The 23,125-nt window shown below is 39.8% G+C and overlaps 1 protein-coding gene across 2 annotated transcripts in view; it reads right to left on the minus strand.

Moving 5' to 3' along the window:
- Positions 1–23,125, minus strand: part of glis1b (GLIS family zinc finger 1b) — a 114,038-nt gene that overhangs the window by 50,681 nt on the left and 40,232 nt on the right. For both annotated transcript variants that reach the window (XM_030132805.1, XM_030132804.1), the window contains exons 3-4: positions 19,741–19,933; positions 16,335–17,865 (exon numbers count right to left, since the gene is read on the minus strand). In XM_030132805.1, coding sequence (XP_029988665.1) covers positions 16,335–17,865; positions 19,741–19,933 — 1,724 coding nt within the window. The remainder of the gene's footprint in view (positions 1–16,334; positions 17,866–19,740; positions 19,934–23,125) is intronic.

Genomic DNA, 23,125 nt, shown 5'->3' on the forward strand with positions numbered 1-23,125 from the left:
TGAATGAAAATGACACCATATGAACTCTGGATGGTAGCCAGAAAATGGACATTTGTAAGACGATCAATATGAACCAAATTTTATCTCAATTGGCCTATTATTGCTTGATTTATGTCCAAAAAACTGATTTTCAACTAAAGCGCCCCCATTTGGATGACTTATAATACTCATAGAGAAGCTCAAATCGATAGGGTTCTTCCACTAGGGGTCCCCTACGTTGATTATCAAGGTAGAAGAAATCCAACCAAATCTGTCCTAGTTATCGCATTCACATCAAGGATATCTGGTGGGGGCAGATCCAGCAGTGGTGGCAGCATTCGGGGTAAAACCATTATACCCTCAGAACTCGATTTCAGGGATATAGTTATCATGCTATTATTTACAAAATGAATTTTCTTATTTGTTTTTCTTATACTTCTTAATAATAAATCTAAGACAGTTTTCTTGAATGACATTACAGTAATGTACCAATAATCCACCAATAACCAATCATTTATTGGTAAAGATAAAAAGCATTAAGATCAAAGTATCATAGCACACATAAAGATTTATTTGTTAATAACTAGGACTGAGGAATAAAATGTAAGTTACTGAAAATCTAAAGTATGGCTGCTGGTTTTATTGAGGAAACGTGATCCCGCGACCTCCCTCCTAGAAGAACTTTGTCTCGTGACAGTTTGTTTCTACTCGGTAGCGATCCTAACTGTTTATAATGGCTAATTAGAGAGCGATACAAAGCTTCCAGTGCCACAGCCATTAGTAACCATCAAGGCATTAATTTTAAACCCATTCACGTAATCTGACCCTGCCATGAAAAAGACAGATAGGGGGGGTTACGCAATGAAAATCCTAAACATGATCTGTGTTCCGAGCCGGCGCCTGGACTGATGTTACTGGCAGTCAATACAGGATCCAGTTTGACGAGCTCATGAGCTACGGCGTCCACTGACACCCGGGCTTCAATCTGTCCAGCACCTTTCACTCTCACCTGCCTCCGCTCGCTCTGTCTCTTCTCTCTTTTACCCCCCTTTGGCAATAAGCTCCTCTTCCTCTTTCTGCACAATAGGGTGTTATATACCTGAACATGCATTTTATATTGGCGCAATTGAAGGATGATAGATCCAGTAATGACAATAACATTAGATTTGACTGACCCACTTTATTGCTCTTTTGTTGGACCATTTGGCAAATAATGTGAAATACAATGTGATCATTGGCCTGTGTTCTAATGTGATCTTTTTATTGGACCTTTAAAATCATCCATCAGTTTCTTCCCCCTCTGTGAACTCACCTCTATGTTTGACTGAAGTTTTCTGTAATTAAGGCAAATTATTTCACTTTTTCCTTTTCCTCTTTCACACATAACACAAATCTTAATAACTGGTGTCTACTTCTTTTAGTCTACTTTTACAGTAATTGAGTACCTTTGTCTAATTCTACTGTGATTTCTTTAGAGTAAGTACATTTAAGTATGAAGAAACTGTATAGCATTACTCAAAATGCAACATATCTTCTGACTGCATTTTATTTTGGTCTATTGAGGCTGCCTGTAATGGAGAAATTGGCATCTTTAGTCGTTGCCACAGGTCTGGAAAGATGCCCTTGCTCCGACAGCAAATCCTGACATTAACCATTCATGCTCTAGACAGAAAAAAGCCCACCACTAAACCTCAGCATCACTCTAGAAAGCCAAAGTACATGGCCAGTAGCTGTTTTCTACCAGTATAAAAGTGTTTTAGTGTGTACTGTTTAAGTGTGGATTCATGCTGTGGCTGGGGGAATATTTCATGCTGAAGGTTAAACCCAACAGCACAATTTTATGAGCACACGGAAATGCAAACGTCTTTACAGCAACTCAGTGTTAAACTGATAAGGTCGATGCATTTTTTTCTACCTTTAAATGTGGTTTCCAGGAAGAACAAGCCCATTAAGGGTGTAAGAATATACACTTGAGTAGGGTTTGAAATCACAAATAAGCTCATGACACTATTATGATACCCTGACAAAAATGATACTGTTATGATACCCTGACAAAAATGACACTATTATGATACCCTGACAAAAATGATACTATTATGATACCCTGACACTATTGATACTATTATGATACTCTGACAATAATGATACTATTATGATATCCTGACAATAATGATACTATTATGATTCCCTGACAATAATGATACTATTATGATACCCTGACAATAATGATACCCTGACATTATTGACACTATTATGATACCCTGACAATAATGATGGCATAAACAATGATGGCATCATAACATCACATCAGAAATAGATTTTGCAATACATTGCAAAACAATCATCTATGTATGATGCATCATGACGTTTGAGTAAAGAAGATTTTATCAAGTGAATAATCATGTGTCAAAAGTGCACAGATGCTTTGCCTGGTGCCTCTTCAAACACACTGACTGCAAAAGAAGTTGTGACTCTGGAAAGTGTAACTGACAGTGTTGCATGTCACATTCCTCACTGTACTCTATCTTTATCAAAACTGTATTTTACTCAGATTTTGCATGCAATGTTTATACTACTTTACATTAAAGCAGTGTTTTTCAACCTTGGGGTAGGGACCCCATGTGGGGTCACCTGGAATTCAAATGGGGTCGCCTGAAATTTCTAGTAATTGATAAAAATAAAGAAAAATAAAAAATAAAAAAACTTACTAATAAAAAATATATGGTGAGTTTACAGAGACAATCCCAATACATTAAAGACATGACAAACTGTGAAGCTGAAACTGAAGCACAGTGGTACTGTTTATCTTTCAAATGTTCATTGTGGTCAGTTTCAGATGCTGCAGCTCTTTCTTAATTCATAGTTTGAGTTCTTGTTTGTTCAGTATTAATTGTCAGCCTTGTAAATCCAAGCTGGACTGACTGTACATATCCTGACCAAGGAAAATAAAATTCTCCCTTTGTGCAGTAATCTACACCTGGCTTTTCTGCCTCCGTCCATAATAATATACATTATATAGACTAAATGTCATCTAAAATTAATGTTTATTAGCAACATAGTTTAGCAAACTATTACATGATCAAAAACAAATTAATTTTAGCCCAAAAAAAGTCTCCATTTTGAATGTCTGGGGTCGCCAAAAATTTGTGATGTTAAAATGGGGTCATGAGCCAAAAAAGGTTGAGAACCACTGCACTAAAGGTTACCTGTAGTGAATTTTCATTGCTAGCTATTTCAAAAGATCCTGTATAATACTAGCGGTTCCATCAAGTAACTTTCATTATAGCCCGTTGTCAAGTATGTGTGAGTACTAAGTCACTGCTCTGTCTGTCAGATATGGTCAGCAACATGTTTCCTCCTTCACGGGTTGTTCCAGAAACAGTAGTGACGCAGACACATTGATCTGTCCAATTATCTGGGCTGTGATGGACTGGTCACTGACCCCATGCAGCAGACACCAGTCTAAGATGACACATTACTGGATCAAATAGGTAAACATTTACACCCATTTCCTCAAAATTGCTAGCCATAATTTACTTCTTGAACATGTGTTTTCTCCTCAATCTTGCTCACTGACTGCTGCTTGTTTACTCGCAGTCGATCACTTCAGAATCAATGCAGGTACGTCACTTCTTCCCATCAATGGCTGCTCCCACAGGTTCTGTCCCTGCACGTAATTCACATAATAAAAAGGTCCAGTGTGGTGTATTTATGGTGATTTTTTTACTGAATTTGTGCCTCTCTTGCTTGTAAGTAAAACACAATGCACAATTAATGTCGTAAAAATGAACAATACTGGTACACTTTAAAATTTGTCCTTTTTTAAAATCACAATGTTTCACCTTACTTATAAAGTACTGAAATATATTAAACTGTGACCAGTAATATCGTGACATGTAGCCTATAGAATTGCTAGTCCTGACATTGGTAGACTGACAGTATCTCTACATTTTGCCAACACTTTAGCTGAGCTTACGTTCACTGTTGTTTTACAATAGGGATAAAAGTTACCTGGGCTACCTTAGCTAATTCTTAGGTGGTAATGTTGTGAGTGTGAATTTACAAAAATGTGACCAGAGAGATATTCTGGTGGAACATGACCAAGCTCATACCCGTATTAAAATGACTATATAAAGGGCACATAAAAAGACAAGTCATTGCATTTTTATGTTGTTTTCTTCACCTTTTCTAAGGTAAAGAAAACAACAGTTATTTTCAGGTGACACTAACAAAAGCATAATTACAAACAGCATTTTCTTTCTGTAATTAGATCCTCCTTAATCTTAACAAACTGAAAAACTAAAGTCACAATGTTCCTGCGTTAAAGAACAGTTTTGTGTCATTTCGTATCAGCATAAGGGAAAAAATAGGAGCCCTTGTCCCTATTTGGCATTGTCTCCGCTGTCCACACAAAGGAGACGTTGACACAGCTGTCTAAAGGCTCAGGCCTACTATAGCACACACTGGCAACTCTATAACTCTGACATGACAACAAATAAGCACTGCAGAAGCCCAGCAAGTTGCCAAACCAAATACCTTGATGTCAGAAGCACTATAGTTCTCAGACAGAAAACATGCCAGTAAAATTAAACAATAGGTCAAGATGGCATCATGATCAACACACAAGCCCAAGGACGAAGGGGAGGAGGAGAGTGGCTTTATGCAACTGTCTGGAGGGAAACCAGACCACAAAGCCTTCTGGGTAAAAAAGCAGCTGCCTGAGAAATGTGGTGCAACTAAGGTGCCACGGTGCCCCACGATTTGTTCACTCCTCTGTGTGCCAATGTTGTGTTCTTTTCTGCTCTCTGTGGGTTTCAGAGTCCAGTTTCCAGTTATGTGGATATGGCTGGTTGCAATAAATCAGACTGTACTAGACATTCACCACGTCAAGTCCAATCACGGGCCAGGCATTTACAGCAAGCACATCAACATTCATTCACATTTCAATAAATCACATTTCAGTATCTCGATATCTCTATCATATTCAATACATCAAACTGTAGTAACACGTCTGTGCCTACTGTCATTTACATTTCACTTAGCCCAAAAGCACACCTCATTCCTGTGAAATTACAATGGACTTGAGCCGCCAACAAGCAAAAGTCCTAATGTTCCACGATTCACTGGTATTTTTCGGTAAGTGTTTTCACATTTATGGAATATTTCCCTCAGATTTCTCATCAGACATATGTTTATGTTAGCGGTAATTTGAGTCCGAGCCTGGTACTCGCTTTACCTCAAACAATTTGCCAGTTAGAGCAAAGGCCGAGTTACAATACAACATATTTCCCATATACAATAGTTATTTCCTGGCTGTACTTTCAATCATGCATGACCTAATCTAAATGTCTTGGCTTTATTCCTTGAAAATCTGAATTTTGACATAGTGGCACTGCTGATGTTTTGTTTGTCTCTGACAAGGATGCAGTGCGATTAGATGACAGCTGTTTCATGACACGGCCAAGTTTGCTGTTATGAGAAGCTGGAAGGACAAAGAAAAACAAAGGGATATGCTGTGACTTAAAGGCTTTTTACTTCTACTGTAATTCTGCTTGAATAACGAAAGCAATCTGCTTCTAAACCCGGCATAAACCTTTTTACATCGATGTTAAACTAATTCCGAAGCTGAACAGATTCAATGTGAAACAGATGTTTTAAAGGGAACAGAAAGCGAGAGGGCTTCATTCTGGAGACAGTTAGAGATCACTGGGGTGTAAAACTCTACGGGGGAGAGGTAAATCCCAGCTTAAATGTCAGTCAGTGTTGTGCCAGTTCTGCTGGGTCACACTATCATAAAACAAAGTAATAAGACACTAGATGGTGCAGTGTAACGTGTCCTTATATGTCCTTACATGACAAAACTTTTGGTCTGTTCTGTGCACGTCTCCATTTCTCCCCCTAATTTACCTCATCTCTCTCATTATCAATCATTACAGTAGACGCGGTTTTGGTCAAGTCTCGCTGTTTTGATAAATGTGCCATTTAACACCACAAAGCCACGCCTCAATACTCAACTTGGACCATTTCATTTGGATCACTCTTCACTCTCTCACTTTGCGTTGGGCATTTAAAAACAGGCTGAAGGTCTTGACAGTATAAACACACAGGGCTCAGGGTTGGAAAGCTTTGGCCGACCTGTAACAAACACTGGAGTCGTGTGTGCGCGCAAGGACTCTACTAATGCTTCAGAAATGCTCTCCGCATTTAGCACATACCGAATCACTTGTCATGCATAATGCCTTGTGATGAATTCAGGGCAAAAATGCCGCCTTTTGGGATGACATCAGTGGAGCTAAACTGCCTATCTGGCTCCGTTTCTACCAGCCTTCACTTCTTTTCTCAAACATTCAAATTAAAGCCGGCACTCTAACCACAGAACACCGCGGTGCATAATTTAAACTTGACACCCCAAACGTAAACATGTCTTTCGCTACATAATTTATCCATACTTCTCTTAGTGTTTATTTTGCACAGTAGCAGCTCAGTTTCTCATATATATTAGCTGCAGATCTACTCTGGTGCAGTGTGGGTCTGGCTGGGTGGAGGGATACTGTCTTCCTTGGGTTGTGGTGTGGCCCTGAGGTACAAGTGGTCCCGGTGTGGATAAATGTCCTTCTTGTTTGCTTGTTTGGTGGAAGATGTGAAGGTGGGCAGCTGCAGACGGTGCTCTGGATTCAGTTCTTTGCCGTGCCCGATGCCACACTGACAAGTCAGCAAAACACATAAATAAACATCTGGATGCTCTCAGAGATTTACCTCTGCTCAACACACACAGCACACACACTACCCACTGAACTCTGTGTGTGGATGTGTTTGCAGAGTGGCTGCTGTGGCACGGATTGTGACTGGGCACAAAACGACGCCAGTGTTTAAAGACGAGGAGTGGGACAGGTTGGTAGTCTCAGAAGAGAAAGAACCCGTTATGCGTTTGCTTCGTAAAACGCCACAAACATACTTTGGCTATATTTGTAGCAAAGAAAAGGTTAAGTACGCCCCCACAATGCACACGATCCGTGACAGTATACAGCCAATAAGCTACTACTACTGAGCGCAGAAAACCAGAGAAAGTTTTATGAGTCTAAAAGCGAGTCTAAAAAGGTCCAGAGGAGCGGCTCACAACACTGTTTACCATTGGTCCTATGCGAACCAGGTTTGCATCCCCTGAACATGTCGGAGACCCTCGAACACACACACCCAAACTTCATCTCACCCATGTATTTGTAAACTGATCTGGCTCAGTAGAAAGGTTAAACTGATTAAGGTTTTTGGATGGGACACAATTATGACACAATCTCTGTGCAATGTATAACCGGCCGCAGCCCTCGGTCGTCAGGTTTCCGATACCAGAGCGTGATTAAATGTTGAGGAAATGGGGAAACTCAAAATACTGCATTCCAGACAAATGCAATTAGATGTAGAAAATCCTGCATGCTTTGATACCTGGTTATGAGGTTGAAAGTAAGTTAGCTGTAGCCGTTTGACCTTGTGTTAATTTCGGTCGTGATGCTCACTGTTACCTGCACACGATCCAGTGCACCATATTTTATTTATCGTTACATATTATTAAGCTTGAAACCACAGTTTTTATTAAAGCACTCATCCTATGTCAACAAGTGCACAGGCTGAAAAAGATTATGATTTTTCCTGACCTCCAGTATGAGCACAAAACATCTGGAGTTACAGCAGCAACTCCAGACTTTTAGTTGAAGACATGGCACTTTTTCATAGTTAGTAAACAAGAAATGAAAATATAATTTAGTAATAACCTGAACATCTGAAAATATACTAAAACCCAGTTAAATGTGGTGGTGTATAACGAACCTGTTGTTGCTGACATCACAGAAGTAGGAAGAGAATGAAAAAGTAATCACTGAGGTAAAAATGTCAAAGATTAGATTAGATTAGACTGGATTAGATTGGATTAGATTAGACTTTACTGATTCAATGGTCAAGGCAGCAACAGAATAAAGTGCAAGAAAAAATGTGCATGCATAAAGTGCAATAAACAACACTAAATAATAATAGTATCAAAACTATACAGACTATATACATATCTACAATAAAGTGGAATTGCAAAATGTCAGACAGTACAGATGAGACACATACAGGACAGGGTTACACTGTTGTGTTGTACATTCTGACAACGGTGGGGATTATAAAAGGATTATAAAGATCTCAAAACTTGAAACATTAAAATAAGAAAACTGGGAAACTATTTACCCTGACAAATCAATTAATTTGTTACAAGGACCAAAAAAATTAAGAAAAATGTGTAAAAAATCCAGTGCATAAATTATATCAAATTTTCTACCACAATACATTGTTTTTCAGACATTTTTAATTTTTAATCTTCTTCAGAAGCTAATTCATATTTATCAACATAAAAAAAATATAATTGTGTATAATTATTATTATTATTATTATTATTATTATTATTATTATTATTATTATTATTATTATTATTATTATTATTATTATTATTATTGTTATTATTAAGTCACTACTTAAGTCACAAACATTACATTTCTACATTCTGTGCCCCTTTTGGATTCTCATTCATAGTCCTGCACCCGATTTCCCAATTTTAAGTCAAAGATAAAGCTTATTTAAAAATCCAATAATATACAAAAATAAATTGGTAAATCATTTAAATAAAATTGGGTTTTTGTTTAGAGTAACAACTATGTCTATGAAATCATTACAAAATTTCTGATCTCAAAGTCTATAAATTTAGTAAAAATATAACCATGTGACAGTAAAAATATGATTCAATATCACTACATGTTCTTTATCAAATACCGCAGAAAATTAAGTGTTACTAAAGTGTTTTTCCTTATGGTGGTTTATGTTGAGTACAGTAACTTTATTTACCTCTGTATACAATTTAGGAAAACCAGTATAGCTGTTTTTAAAAGGAGGCTGTGGTTTTGTAGGTGCAGAAAGTGTCGACTGTGAGGCAGATCTGAATCCACATCTGAATGACAGATAGTGAGAGACAGGAGGACAGACCAGGGAGGGGAGTAGGGGTCTTGTTTAGGGGCTGGAGAGTACTGGACTACATTACTGCAAAAGATTGACTGGAAAACTTTAACGTCCTGACAAGAAGTTGGCCTGGCCTGCTCGACAAGGAAAACAAGCAAGATCCATCTATCCAGGGCTTTCATTCTGATGCCAAAACATCAGTTGCGGAGACTGTCCGCCAGCAGTTTCATCATACAAATATCACATATGGACAGTGTTGTGTTACTATTAGCATGACGACCACACTGCCAAGCAGCACAACAGTCCTGACAGGAAGACAGAGGACGACCACAGGATGGGATTATGGGTTTGTAGAGAGAAATTAGACTATCTAGCTACCTGACGGACCTGCTCTCCGTGGGAATGACTGACAAAGTTAATTCAGGAGATTATTTAATGGGTACCAGAGTCTGCTTTAGACCTTTATATAATGGGCTGGAAGTTGAATCTAAATCCCTATGTAGACCTGATTAAGTCTTTGCATTTGTGCCAACTTTACAGACTCCGATTCTAAGCATGGAGTTACTCCTGACATGCTCAATCAATGCCCTTTCTCGCCTATTGACCCTGATTACTTTAAATGAGCCATACAGCTCTCCTCTCCCACCATACTGGAGGGGATACATGTGCAAATGAACCAGCTGGCCGAGCTGCTACATAATATTTTATGTTGGTCATTTGGTTTTCCATGCATGTAACGGATGCTTTGATCAGTTTGTTGCTGCTGGATGCAAATAATTATTACTCCAGTTCTGGGCGTTTTTATTGTTTTATTAACATGCTCTTCATGACGATGAGAAGAAACATTCAACTCGTTAATTCATCAAACATTTGTTTTGTTTAGTTTCTGAAAAGCAGAAACTTTGGGACAATAACCAGACAGCAGTAATATATGGGTAAGTGTGTGTGTGTGTGTCTGGGCATTATATTTACGTCACGGTGTTTTAAGATTCTAGTGGTTTCATGGTGTATCACTGTTATATTTTTTTATTATATATATATTTAACCTCCTGAGACCCAGGGAAGTAAATGTTTTGGCTTTTTTACATGACATAATTGTCTTGATTGGGAACCGCAACATACAACAGTTCTTTCAGATACAGTTTTTTATGGAATGTTATTTGCTAGGGATGTCCCAATCCGATCTAAAGATCGGTATCGGCTGCCGATCTAGCATTTTTTAGAAGATCGGATTGGATCGGATTTAGTCACGAGGTTAGGCCGATCCAGGTCCTGTTCTTGGGGACAGCAAGAGGGGCAAAAGGTAGGGAAAAGGAAAATGAGCTGCACGACAGCGGGAGACTTAGAGGCATTAGTAAAGCATCTTTAGTTTCACTTTCATACTCATTGTGAGGTACGTATGGCACAGAAACCCCCCCCCCCGTATAATCCCTACACGGACCTATCTTCAGCAGGCCAATACCAGCCTGCTGAAGGTTCTTATTTGTCCCACAGTAGGAATTTGGAGAGTGCAAAAATTACACTAAAGTTATTAAGAGTCAAAGGTGCTTGTTTCAGTTCAGGTTCCACATTCGGCCCAATTGTGATCTCATGTAATAGCATAATAACCTAGAAATAATGACTCCAAATTTAAATCAAAATTTCATAGTAAAAAATATTGGTATCAGATTGGTGTCAGCAAAACTAATCATAAAAAAAATCAGATCAGAAACAAAAAAATCCAGATCGGGACATCACTTTTATTTGCAGTATACAGTGTGTGTGTGTGTGTGTATGTATATATATATATATATATATATATATATATATATTGCACATGATATTGCATGATATATTATTATTATTATTCTTTATATTATTATTATTATTATTATTATTATTATTATTATTATATTGCATGACTTGGCCCTTACAGAGATTGTGACTTTGATGAGTAAAAACAGAACAATAAATAATGCAAGAACTTGAACATTGCTTGCTGATTAAAACAAATGCTTGACTTTCTGCAGTGAGACCATGTTTTGCAGGAGGATTGTTACTAAACTCATAATGTTTCATTGAGAAATGTTGTGTTCAGTTCTAACTTAGTATGAATGGTGGACTTCTGACACTCTGCACAGTGTTCCATAGCACAAAGGGTGATGATGTGCATGATATCTAATCAACATAAATCTTCTCCAAAGGTAGTTTTGCATCCAAGTGGTCCAGCTTCTGGTTGTGGCCTCTAAACGGTCCAGACAGGCCAGCGTGTCAGAGGCTCATACGGGTACTAACACATTAATATCAACGTCACTCGCCGCCCGCACCCAGCGCCCAGACAGCTCTAGTTTCAGGCGGCATTCAGAGGAAAAGTCGGGTCATGTGCAGAACCTCAGTTTTAATTAGCTAATGGCACTCCCTGTTTCATCTCCTGCGTCTGAGCTGATTGCTCACAAAAGAGTCCATTTACTCCTGAAAACACATGCCATTTTGGCTTCGGTCTGTGCGCTGTGTCTCAACGTCTGCTGCTGAGGGATTTCGCCACTCTCTTCCAAAAATCAGTCTAGTAAATCTAAATATATATGTTTGCTGGTTTCACACCGGTGAAAAAAAGAGGAAATTCCATGATCTACACTTTTTTCCAGCAGGCCTCAACATCCAACTTTCCTTCAACAAGTGGTTTGACTGAGTGTGTCAGTGACTGTGTGTGTTTTGGTGTTGTCTGTTTGCTGCACATGTGTTTGGACAGCAGCAGCTAATGCTGGCTGTGTTTTATCATTGTGAAATGGCGGGCAGACTCTCCATCGTTGCCTTTGGCTCTAATATATGACAAACACAAAAATATGTCAATCTACCTTTTTATGTGGAAATTTTCCATTGTCTTTTGTAAACAATTTGACAATTACATCACCTTAACAATATGAAAAAAATTAAATCATGTAAAAATTACATTTAATAGATAAAATGCTTCCTATCTAGTGCAAACCTCAACTTAGTTAATAAGATATAAATCACCATGAAGATAACCTTCTTTTATTCACATAAAACTTAATGAGCATGGCTTAATACATAAAATAAATAAAAAAACACAGCCAGATGCAAAAATAAAAATTCTAAGAAAACCCTAATGTTGTATCTAAGCCCAACACATTAAAATAACCACTGGCAGTATATTATCCATCTAACCAGTGTTTTGTTAGAATTTCTAAAATGACTGTATTTTTCTGATCAATTGCTGCCATGACATTTTTCAAGTAAATACAGAAGCATTACAAAATGTATTTTTCATGCCTTTAACCACTGCTCCAATCATCATTCCTCCACAACATAATAATGTTTAAAGCATACTATTGTTTTGAAAATCTTATTTTATGGTTTGGGTTTTCTCCAGGATCTGACCAGGACATCTATGCCAACAATAACTCATTTTATAAAGAACCAAATAAACAAACCAAATAAAGTGCACAGGGCCCTGGTGCTGCCTGAAGTCACTGCGCTGTGTAAACCTTTCCACACAGAGAGCCTCCACGGTTTACACAGAGCTCTTCTGACCTTCAGAGCTCACACAGTCCAGCCTTCAGACACTTCAAATCCACTGGACCGACCTCTGAGAAGCAGAACAATATCAAAGTCTGGGACTATGTCAGCGCTACTCTCACTGGATATATTTTTAATATTTATGCAGACACAAGAAAAAAATGTAATAAACTAAAACAACAAGCGAATTAGGCATGAAACACAACAGGATATTGCAGAGAGATTATGCTGTTTCCTTTTCGCCCGTGTCCCTCAGCGTTCGCCTGCCCTACACAACAGCCCACGGCCGCTTTTAATTGAAGGAGGAAAGAGAACCGAACGTACTTCATAAAAACTAGAACTTTTAAAGAGTCTCAAACTGAGACATACACATGTGGAAGGAACTTAGTTTTTTTTTTTTAAGTGTGGAATTTCTTAAAATATTAGCCAGGTACAGACGGTGACAGGCCCTCGCAGGGGTCGGAGTACGACTAGTGTGTTGTGATAATGACTTTTTCCTGCCAAGAAGCAGCATGAAGCAAATGCTGTGCAGCTGTATGAAGAGAGAGAGATAGAGTGTATATGTACAGAGAGCAAGGGGAGTGAGATGTGTTATGTTTGGACATGAGGAGAGCCCTGCTTCATGAGCGCCCGCTGGAATCTGCCTCTGGAAAGATAATAAAGGGATTAGCCCTGGTTTTTGCTGCAGTGTTTGAGCCTAAAACAGAATGTCTCATCTGTTTCCTCTATACGAATTGCTCAAATTCTTGAATGCCTTTGTCTATTGCATGAGCACAACAAACACAAGAGGCATCAGAACAAGTGGCCAAAAAGTACAGAAGCTCAGTACGAAAAAAGAGACAGGACTTGGTTTGGACACAGATACAACACTTGAGCATGTTCACCCTCGGACAGGCCTGAGTACTGACACCAACACCTTAGCTTCGATACTGATTCCTAAATGATTTTTTTTTTTTTTTTTTAATTTTCCACAATAAAAGGTAATAATCACACATAAGAGTCCAAATGTATTGCCTTGTTGCACACTCAAAACAAGTTTGAAGCAAAAAATATAACCCTGTTTGCTACAGGGTGGTTTAACAAAATATGCATATTTACCAACTTGTTCACTGACATAATGTCATTACTAAAAATGACATTTACTCCTTAGGTAGTGAAATTTGGTATTAAATGACAACACATTTGACCCTCAATCCGATGGACAAAAAGATATCAAAGTGTTGGACCCGGTGCTACCTTTGGACACACAGATACAAGGTTTTAAGTAGGCACATAGTACTTACCATATAGATTATGCCCAAACACAAACAGAGTTAGAAATACGCACAGAAAGCGTGTTTATTTTCTCTGGCCCTCCAAGTTTATCTTCTGAATTCCCACATCAACATACATTCAATCCCTGCTGATTAGATGTGTTGATTCAAGCCTGAAAACATTTCACATTTCTGTTTATGTTCTGTCGGAAGAGCAGGAGTGGTACAGCCTAACGTACAGTGCTCTGAATCAATACTTCCTATTGTGAGAGTCACTGGAAACAATATTCCTATTTTCACATTAGTGCATGGCTGTGAACACATTTTGGTGTGTGTGTGTGTGTGTGTGTGTGTGTGTGTGTGTGTGTGTGTGTGGCTGAAATCAGGGTGATGAGGAGGTTAGGGTGTGTAGCAGAGTTTCACAGTGCTTCATGTCCGCAGACAGAGTCCAGTGGTTCATCCACACTGAGCCGAATTGTTCTAGTGTTCACATATGGTAAACATCTCCAAACACACACACACACACACACACCTTCACAGAGACACATTCATACAAAACATCTCTGGAGTGTTCTTCTGCCGATCATTATAATTATTACTTTACTGTTCGTGCAAGGGCACAGCAGCATTAACGTGACACTGCAACCAAAAACAACAAATAAAGACAAATGAAAGCCTTTAATACAACACACTCCTACAGCAGGATTAGCAGTTGGTGCACGCACAACACAGCAAATTACTTCCAAATTTCTACTTCAAGCTGAGCCAAGAAAGCAGAAACACTAATATCCTGAAGTGACGTAAAGCAGGTAGAACAGCAGCAACAGTCGGCTGTGTCGCTCTGGTTTCAGTCTGTTTTCAAGTATCAGAAACAACCTGAATGTCTCATCAGCCGCAACAGAAAAGTGCCATAAAACTCTGATTTCTATTAAAAGGTCGTCACCTTGGTTAATTTTATCACCATCTTTTTTATTTACAAAAATAAACAAGAATCAGATCTGTTTCTCAGAAAAAACAAGAGTTGAGATAAAACAGGTGTTGCAGGAATATTGCAGACTCAGTGTTTCAATAATTAGGATTTGGATGGGTTCCTACACTTGAAGAAGACCGCTTCTGACAGGGGCTTTTGGTGAGACCGTGAATTGAGCAAGACTAGCAAATGTTGCAGACTATCCCTCTGCGGCTCCCTTCTCCAGACTACTACATTTCTCCTCATGTTTGGCTTGGATATGAAGCCAATTCACTTAATACTTGTGGGACAGCTAAACATTTAAAGCTCCCATTTAAAAGGATCAAGTGTAGGCATTGTTTGGTTATGTTAACCATATGTGTTGGCTTTTCATGATCTGAATCCCTTCTCAAAAAACACAGTGCTCGTGAAAATAAACATGGCTTCGCCCTACACAAATTGTGGACTAATTGTGTATTTGGACTAAATCATTCTTAGGGTTAGAGGGCTTTTTCCATTTGCTAAGGGACGCGGGGGAGTGACAGTTTGACATTGATTAGTGTGTTGACTTGTGGAATTGGAGCCTTTACCTGTAAAGAATACAACCACAAATCTATTTATACTGACAAGGCTTCGCTACTCGAACAGCAGCTCACATCTTCAGTGGGGAAAAAAAAAAGCTTTTTTACATGTTCCACTAAAAATACATGAATTACAATCATAACGGTTTCTCAAGCAAAACAAAATAAAAGATTTTGTTGAAAAGTAATCAGCAGTGATGCATGGCCAGTCTTGTTTTTGGACATGATGGATGTGTATCTTATTGAGGGAAAATCCTCTTGAGTGACTGCACTGTTGTATGAAATGTGCTTATATTGAATTCAAACAAAAAAACTATTTATAACAGATGTTTGTAATTATGCACCAAACCAGAGCCATATTAAACCAATGAATAATGTTTATATTTCTAAGGAAAGAACAAATGAACTGGGGCTCGGGATCCCCACTGATTTCCTGAATCGATATGATCCCAATTCACAGGGTCCCAATTCAATTTGACTCAATTCAGTAATGTTTCAATTTGGCATGAGTTCAATTGAAAGATCATTTTTGCTTAGATCTGAAAAACATTCCCAGAGAAATAATGATGTAAAGTGCACATGATAACCTCTAACTTGGTGCATCATTAAAAAATGTTTACATTAAGGTTTGTTTAGACTTAGAGTAATGAAATTATAGTTGACCTACAAATAACGGCAATTAACAATTTGATGATCTTTTTCTCTGCATTTTGATCATTGGCACTGAGCAGAGTTAAAAACTGTACAGCTTGAATTTGACAGAACTTAAAGATGAAGCAAAAAACAAACAAAAAAAAAAGAAAGAATTGACTGAGAACTGATTCATCCAGGGGAAAACACACACACTAAGATATTGGGATTTAATTGAAAAAAATCTTTACCCAAATGTAGACTGAATTGATCAGAAAATTAATCTTTTAAACCTAGTCCTTAAAATGTATGTATAAAAGAATTCAAATATGAACACCTTACCATGTAGGAAAAGTATGGGATGTAAACTGATAATGAGGTGACTGAGGCCACTGGAGTTTGTTGTGAGGTCATGGGACAGTTTTTCGGCTCTTGATGACTTACCATACACTTGTTGGGTTTCTCTCCGGAGTGGACCCTCATGTGTATGAGCAGCTTGTAGCGGGCGTTAAACGGTTTGTAGCGGCGAATGCAGCCGGCCCAGAAACAGGTGAAGTCCTCACCTTTCCTCTGATCAATGTGAACCTTCTCGATGTGCCTCACTAGCTCCTCCTGCTGCTCGTATGCAGCGCTGCAGTCAATCCAGCGACACACCTGCTTATCGCAGAGCGATCCTGCTCCTAATTCTTCGCGGTCTGGGGCAGCGTGGGATCCAGGAGGACCTCCAGAGGACTGTTTGAGTCCCAGGGACGAGGCCGGTGCAGTCTGCTGGCTCTGGTGGTGTAGCAGGCCCCCTGAGCTCGGCCCCACATACTGATGTAGGTGGTAGGGCGGAGGCATGGCAGGTCGAGGGGGGTGGTGGGGGTGATGAAGGTGCCCGTTGCGACCACTCATATGGTGATGATGATAGTGGTGCTGAAAGAGTTCATCTTCGCTGGGTGAGAACTCATCCAGGGGCTCCTGCTTTAGGGCAGCCCCAGGTCTTTGGCCCCCTTCCAGCAGTGCCCCAGGTTCAGGCCCCGAATGTAGCGTTCCAGACATCAGGACCCCACTCATCAGCAGTCCCAAACCATCCGAACCCCCTCCTCCTCCTCCCCCTCCTCCTCCCCCAACAGCCCCCCCACGCCCCAGCTGCATGGAGCCTTGCTCGTCACACAGCCCCTGGCTCTGCTCCGGCTCCACAGACGACACCGACGAGGAGGATGAGGAGGAGGAAAGGGACAGCAGGCAGGTGGCAGGTGAGGATAGCTGACAGCTCTCCTGCAGCTGCTGGGGGCTTCTGTGCGGTGGGGGCTTATGGGGGGCTTCCTGTGAGCAGGAGGTAGAGGGTGGGGATGTAGAAGAGGAGGAGGAAGAGGAGGAGGAGAAGCCGGCGCTGCCGTTGTGGCTGGGCGAGAGGTTGGTCCTGAACCCGTTGACGCAGGTGACCATCGACATTTGGGAGGAGGAGCAGATGATGGCGGTGATATTGATTTCCTGTGAGGTGGCACCTGTGGCTGACGGAGACCCTGTGACAGTAGCGTTGCTGGTGCCAGAAGTGGGGTTGGACTGAGAGGCCAGGGACAGGCAGTGTCTCTTCAGACTGCTAGCGCTGAGCAGCCGCGCTGAATGACGGGAGCCCGATGGGGACAAAGCCAGCGGGGAGGAGCCATCTTCATTATTAAATGGCTGCGCTGCATCCGCTGACACAGGATTACCGATGCCGCTTACTGTACATACGCTGCTACCACTGTTGCTAACCTGTGGGGCTCCGACCATCTTGTCCCTGGGAACCCCTAAACCTACGCCTTCTCTTGAGTTCTGATATCCAGACTGAGACGTGTTCTGGACCCCAATCCCCACGCTGGAGATTTTGTAGGCCGCCGAACCCTCCTGTTTGATTTGGTAAGGGAGGGAGGAGTGGACCCCGTTGGCGCTGCAGCAGCCCAGGCTGGGTGTGGCCCCCGGCAAAGGCCTCTGGAAGGCAGAGGAGGATCTGCTGGGGGAAAAAACAGAGAGAGGAATATGAGCGCTATTAACTCAGTGGCTGTTGACAGACGCAGGCTCGGACATCCTTCCCACCAGTAGCACTGTCTGAGTTCAGGCCCCTGATCCTCCCTCCCTTTGTCCCTTCTCTCAGTTTACATAAAAGTCATGTTGTTCTAAATGAGTCCCACTGACCTAAAATAGTTTGTCTCACACATGAACACTACAAAGGCAAGGGTGGATTGGAGTATTTCTACTCAAGAACTCTACTTAAGTACAAATTTGAGGTACTTATATTTTATGTTTATTATTGTATTACCATTATATGCAACTTTATGGGTGTAGGACACAGCATTTATGAGACAACTCTTTGACCACTTGTCATTTTTTCACCGCTTCCTGTCCAGTGAAAATCACATAGCTCTTAATTTTCTGATTTTGAATGTGTGGTGATCTGAAGGATGAAGTGTTTCCTTTATGGGTTGATTTTCATATTCTGCTTCTTCTTAAATGAAACAGACTTTTTAAAAACCTTCTTGCATTTGCTGGAATATACAGTGATGAAAACAGGCCAGTTCATGAAAGCTTACTCTTTAAAGATATGTGCTTTTCACAGGAACATGGTGCAACAAATGGACTGATCTTGTAGAATATGATACAAATATCGAAGCTTAAACTACTCTACAGTATATTGAGGGACTGAAATAAAACAGCAAATATAACAGCAAAACAGTGATCCAGACCTTTTTACTGCATAATGGCTATTTTCACTTTTTAATATATTAAATTTTGCTAATAACATTTACTCAAACTTTAATGTATTCGTGTAGCAATGCCTTTACATTCACAGGCTCTGTTCAGAACATCAGACCAAAGGTGCTTGCAGGATATGTGATGATTCAAACTGTTTTTATGAATAAATGAAATATGATCTAGTGGTGTAGCAAGAAGATATGAATGGGCATTTATGACTAAGAATAGAAAGAGGGGGACTGAAGGATGGCAACTGAGACCGAGAGGCCACTGGCTAGTGTGTCCATCTGACAGGCTTTGATGACACAAAGGGGTTAAACCCAACCCAACATTGGGGATAAATAGGGAGTCACCTGTTTTGGTGGCATAATTACTGCCTGTGAAGGGGTCACCATTTACAATACTGTGTATTATGGTGGGAATCTTTGCCCTTCTGAATGGGGAGCCCAGGTCAGATTTCTCCATGCGTTGCTGTGATCTCCTACATAATCATTCCTGTCAGTTGGCTCATTATGGATTTTGTCCAAAGCCCCTGAGTGATGTGAGAAGAGCTCTCTTTTCTCCAGTCTGTCTCATGAAGGAATCGTTTTTGTCCGTTCCCCTAAACACACCGGGGGAAAACAGAGCTAACACTAGCTAGAATTGGAGACTTGGTCATCGTTATTGTTAATAAAGACTTGACCTCCCCCTTTTTTTCCTATTCAGGAACACCATTTCCTGTTTGGCTGTAGTGAAAATATTGAGAGACAATATGAGAGAAGTGAATGTCTGTCCAGAAGCGCTTTCGGTCGGATGACTGAAGATATAGGGATAAGGGGGAGGAGGGAAAACAAGGAGAAAAACTTGACAGGAAATTCTTTCCGACTCGACCAACAGTAGTCAGAGATTGCACAACAGAAGAATCACATTAGTGAAACATAAATGTTGTCCTCTGGACTCTTTTGGTGTGTTTTATGAGAGTGGGTAAAGCTTTCCAGCTACATACTGTATATGTACATCTGTTTCACAATAGCAGAGATAATGGAAAACACATTACACCTGCACACTGTTTGTAACACTATACCCCACAGAAAACTTAAAAGTGAAACGGGAACTAAATTATAATAAAACAGCACTGAAAGTGACAGTTTACCTAGTGTCCTGGTGGGGGCTATCCTGCAGGAGGAGGCTGGGCGAGGGTCTGTCACAGTGAAGACTCTGGGGGTAAAGCCCCCCTGAATGACCCCCGACTGGCAGCGACAAGCTCTGCCCACATCGCATTAAAATGCCGTCAGTGTCGCCCAATGCACCGTCAACGTCCTTCTCTGAGCAGTACACACCGTTGACTGAAAAAAAGTAGGAAAAACACCATTGAATAAACTCATTCACAAACCAAAGAAGATATGAAAAGTCCATCCTTGATATATGTGGATTAGGACTAATTTACATTGCAATGCTTTTCAGTAATTTATCGCCGCAACAATAATTTCTGATAACTATTTATTTCTATTTACTGACTGTTGAATCAGTCAACAACATATTCAACCTTTCTAACTTAACACATTTGTAGCTGTTGTGGCAGTTAAAGGGCAGAAGAGTCTTTTTCACAGAAAATATGAGTCAGGTCCTGAACATCCGTGTACAGGCTGTTTTTATGGTATTAACAAATGAACACATGAGCATATGAGATTTGGACCAAAAATAAAATAAGAAATAATAATAAACAGTTTGAAAAATGACTTTTTTATGCAAAGATTCTTTCTTGAACTTTAATATTATGGAACTGGTTTCAATGCACCAAACCAGGTAGGTGAGTGCTGTGACAACTCATCTGAAGCTTTAGGAAGGAAACACAAAACACAATATGCTTGACAAATTCACTGTGTGCAAAAGATCTGTTTCTGGTTAATACCATCAGCTTTATGGCCAACAGTTATTTAATACTATATGTCCAGAAATGTGACAAGTGCACATGTCCACACTGTGATGACGATGCTAAAAAAACAATATATTATGCATCCCTAATACGGATATGTGAAATATTACAAACTGGTTCAACAGACTGGACAGCCCTGGAAGAATAATCTGTTTACAATGGGAGCTGTGCCATCAGTGACATGTTGAAACCCTATTAGATTATGAATTTTCTCTTGAGGAATAATTGCTGGCTGCCACAGCAGGACGCAGTGATATATGGAGAACACTTTGGAAAAGTTCGACTGGTGACAGCAAGAAAAAAGCGAGAGATTTATTACCAAATATTATTGCTGGGGTAATTGAGGATTTGTATTCCAAATGGCAACGGGTCCATTTTGGAAAAATAAACCAGCTCAAATTAATGTGTCCAGGAGAGCCGCCCAGCAAAAGTGACCCAGTTGTAACAATTAAGAATTCAGAGTATATTACACACAGTTATCATCATTAATAGTCATTTTTTGCAAGTGTTTAAATTTCCAAACATCCTTTTGTTGTATGAAGACTTTTGCTTTTTTAATCAATGAGCAGTGCAAGTGTTTTTATTCACAAATGCAGAAACTTAAAGACTGGGATTAAGGAATTATTAATAATGTTCTCATGTTTTCGCATTTGCACAACATCTGCCAATGACCTGTCTGATGAATTCAATGCATATTATTGAGGGAGCACAATCTTTGTATTTATTATAAGTATTTCTTTTTCAGCTGCCTTTGGTGCTGGCCCTGTAAAACTAAGCATATTTTTAGGACTTCTATTTGTTTTTCTCATTCAAACATGAGCATTTGATCAGCAGTAGAGACTGCATAAATGTGACCAAAAATATAATCAAAATAGGAAAGAGAGAGATGAAAATGACCAAAATGGGGGCCTCTGTGTATGAGGAAATATTTTCTAAGGGTAAGATGATATCCCCACACACGTCCCCTGTTCCAACTTTAACTCAATTTCTTAAATTCAATTTTCTTCTAACGATGTTATTGACAATGTTATCGCACACCATGAGTTATTATTAATAAAGTCACCTAAACACACAGTATGAAAAGAAGGGAAAGTATAAAAAAGGAGATGGATGGATATGAAGAATTAAAAGATTCAAGGTAAAAAAAATGGAAGAAAATGACTAAGAAATAAAGAATAGAAAAAGAAATTGCAACATGAATAACAGATGGAGAGGGAGAGTAAACACAGAAGGCAAAAAAGAGGAAGTGTTTCTGGATATGGGAAAAAGGTTATGAGAATGAACAAAAGACAAGAGAAAACAAGAGAACTTTGTGAGCCATGTTATCCAAAGTTTAAGAAACATCTTTTCAGATATCCCTCCTCCAGCTGATGTGTCCGCAGTTGTCTTGTTGCGGGTCACGGCAGAAACACAAGGAGGCAGAGAGAAGTGGGGAGAGGCAACGAGTCGCCAGGGGACCCGAGGAACAACGCTGGTTTCACTCAACGCCGTTAACACAGGGCAACATGCATTTCAGCACCGGTCTGTTTTCAAGCAATACAAATCACTGTTTATCAAATCGGGATTGTTCTGTCTTTTTTTTTTGTTTTGTTCTTGTTTCAGTTTTTTGGCTGAGCGTCCCCCTCCTGTTAGTACACAACTGTGTTTCTGTATGAACGCTTCAAGACCCTCTGGTGTGAAGCCAAGTGTTCCCCTGCCTCCAGTCAAGAGTAATTCAATCAGGACGGCCTGAGGTGACATGAGTCAGGATGAAGATGACTAACATCATCAGAGATGTCTTCATTAGTCCTTAACCGTCCATATGCATGCACACATGCAAATTACAAACAACCAAAATGAAAACAGCACCATCGTAAATTTCTGGCAGTGCTGGTGCTCAGTCAACGAGGCCTGGACTGGATGTACATGACTCTCCTTTCCCTCACATATCGTACCAGGCGGCATGGTAAATATTACCCAAATCATAAGACAATGCTCTTTTAAACCGTAGTGCTCTGTTTCACAACACAGGATGGCTGTTTGCCAGGAAAAACCCACAATGTAAATGAGACAAACGCAGAAAGAAGACAGAGACGATCCCAGAACACTGATTACCTGCCTGCAAACTATTCTACTAAAAACAAACTAATAATACAACCATTGTTTCTTTGAAGGATTTTTATTTGGAAATATTCACTCGGATGCAAACTGCCAGAAATCAGTGAATATGAGTTCAACTGAGGTTTGGTCATGTGTTTTGTAAAACCCTATACCTGCTGTAATGGATGGATGCTGTGCTGATATAACTCGTATCCAAAATGTTTATATGGTGATTTATACTGAACCATCTCCTTTTCCTTTTTTTACCCATGAGACAACAGGTCATCTCCATAGCAAAATATGTGATAAGGATTAAACTTCTTATCACAACAACCAACTTTCAAGGCATAAGCTTAACTTTAGGAACATCAGTTTGTCCTACAGCAACAAAACCCAAGACATGTAAACACATCAGCTCTGCACAATATAAGCACAATCTGCAGTTTAGGGTAAGGATCATGAGTCAGGCAGCCTTTTGCAGTGTGTTTATTGCACATTTTCATATCATGATGATGATGAAAAT

This window comes from Sphaeramia orbicularis, chromosome 4, assembly GCF_902148855.1.
Source record: "Sphaeramia orbicularis chromosome 4, fSphaOr1.1, whole genome shotgun sequence".
NCBI lineage: Eukaryota > Metazoa > Chordata > Actinopteri > Kurtiformes > Apogonidae > Sphaeramia > Sphaeramia orbicularis.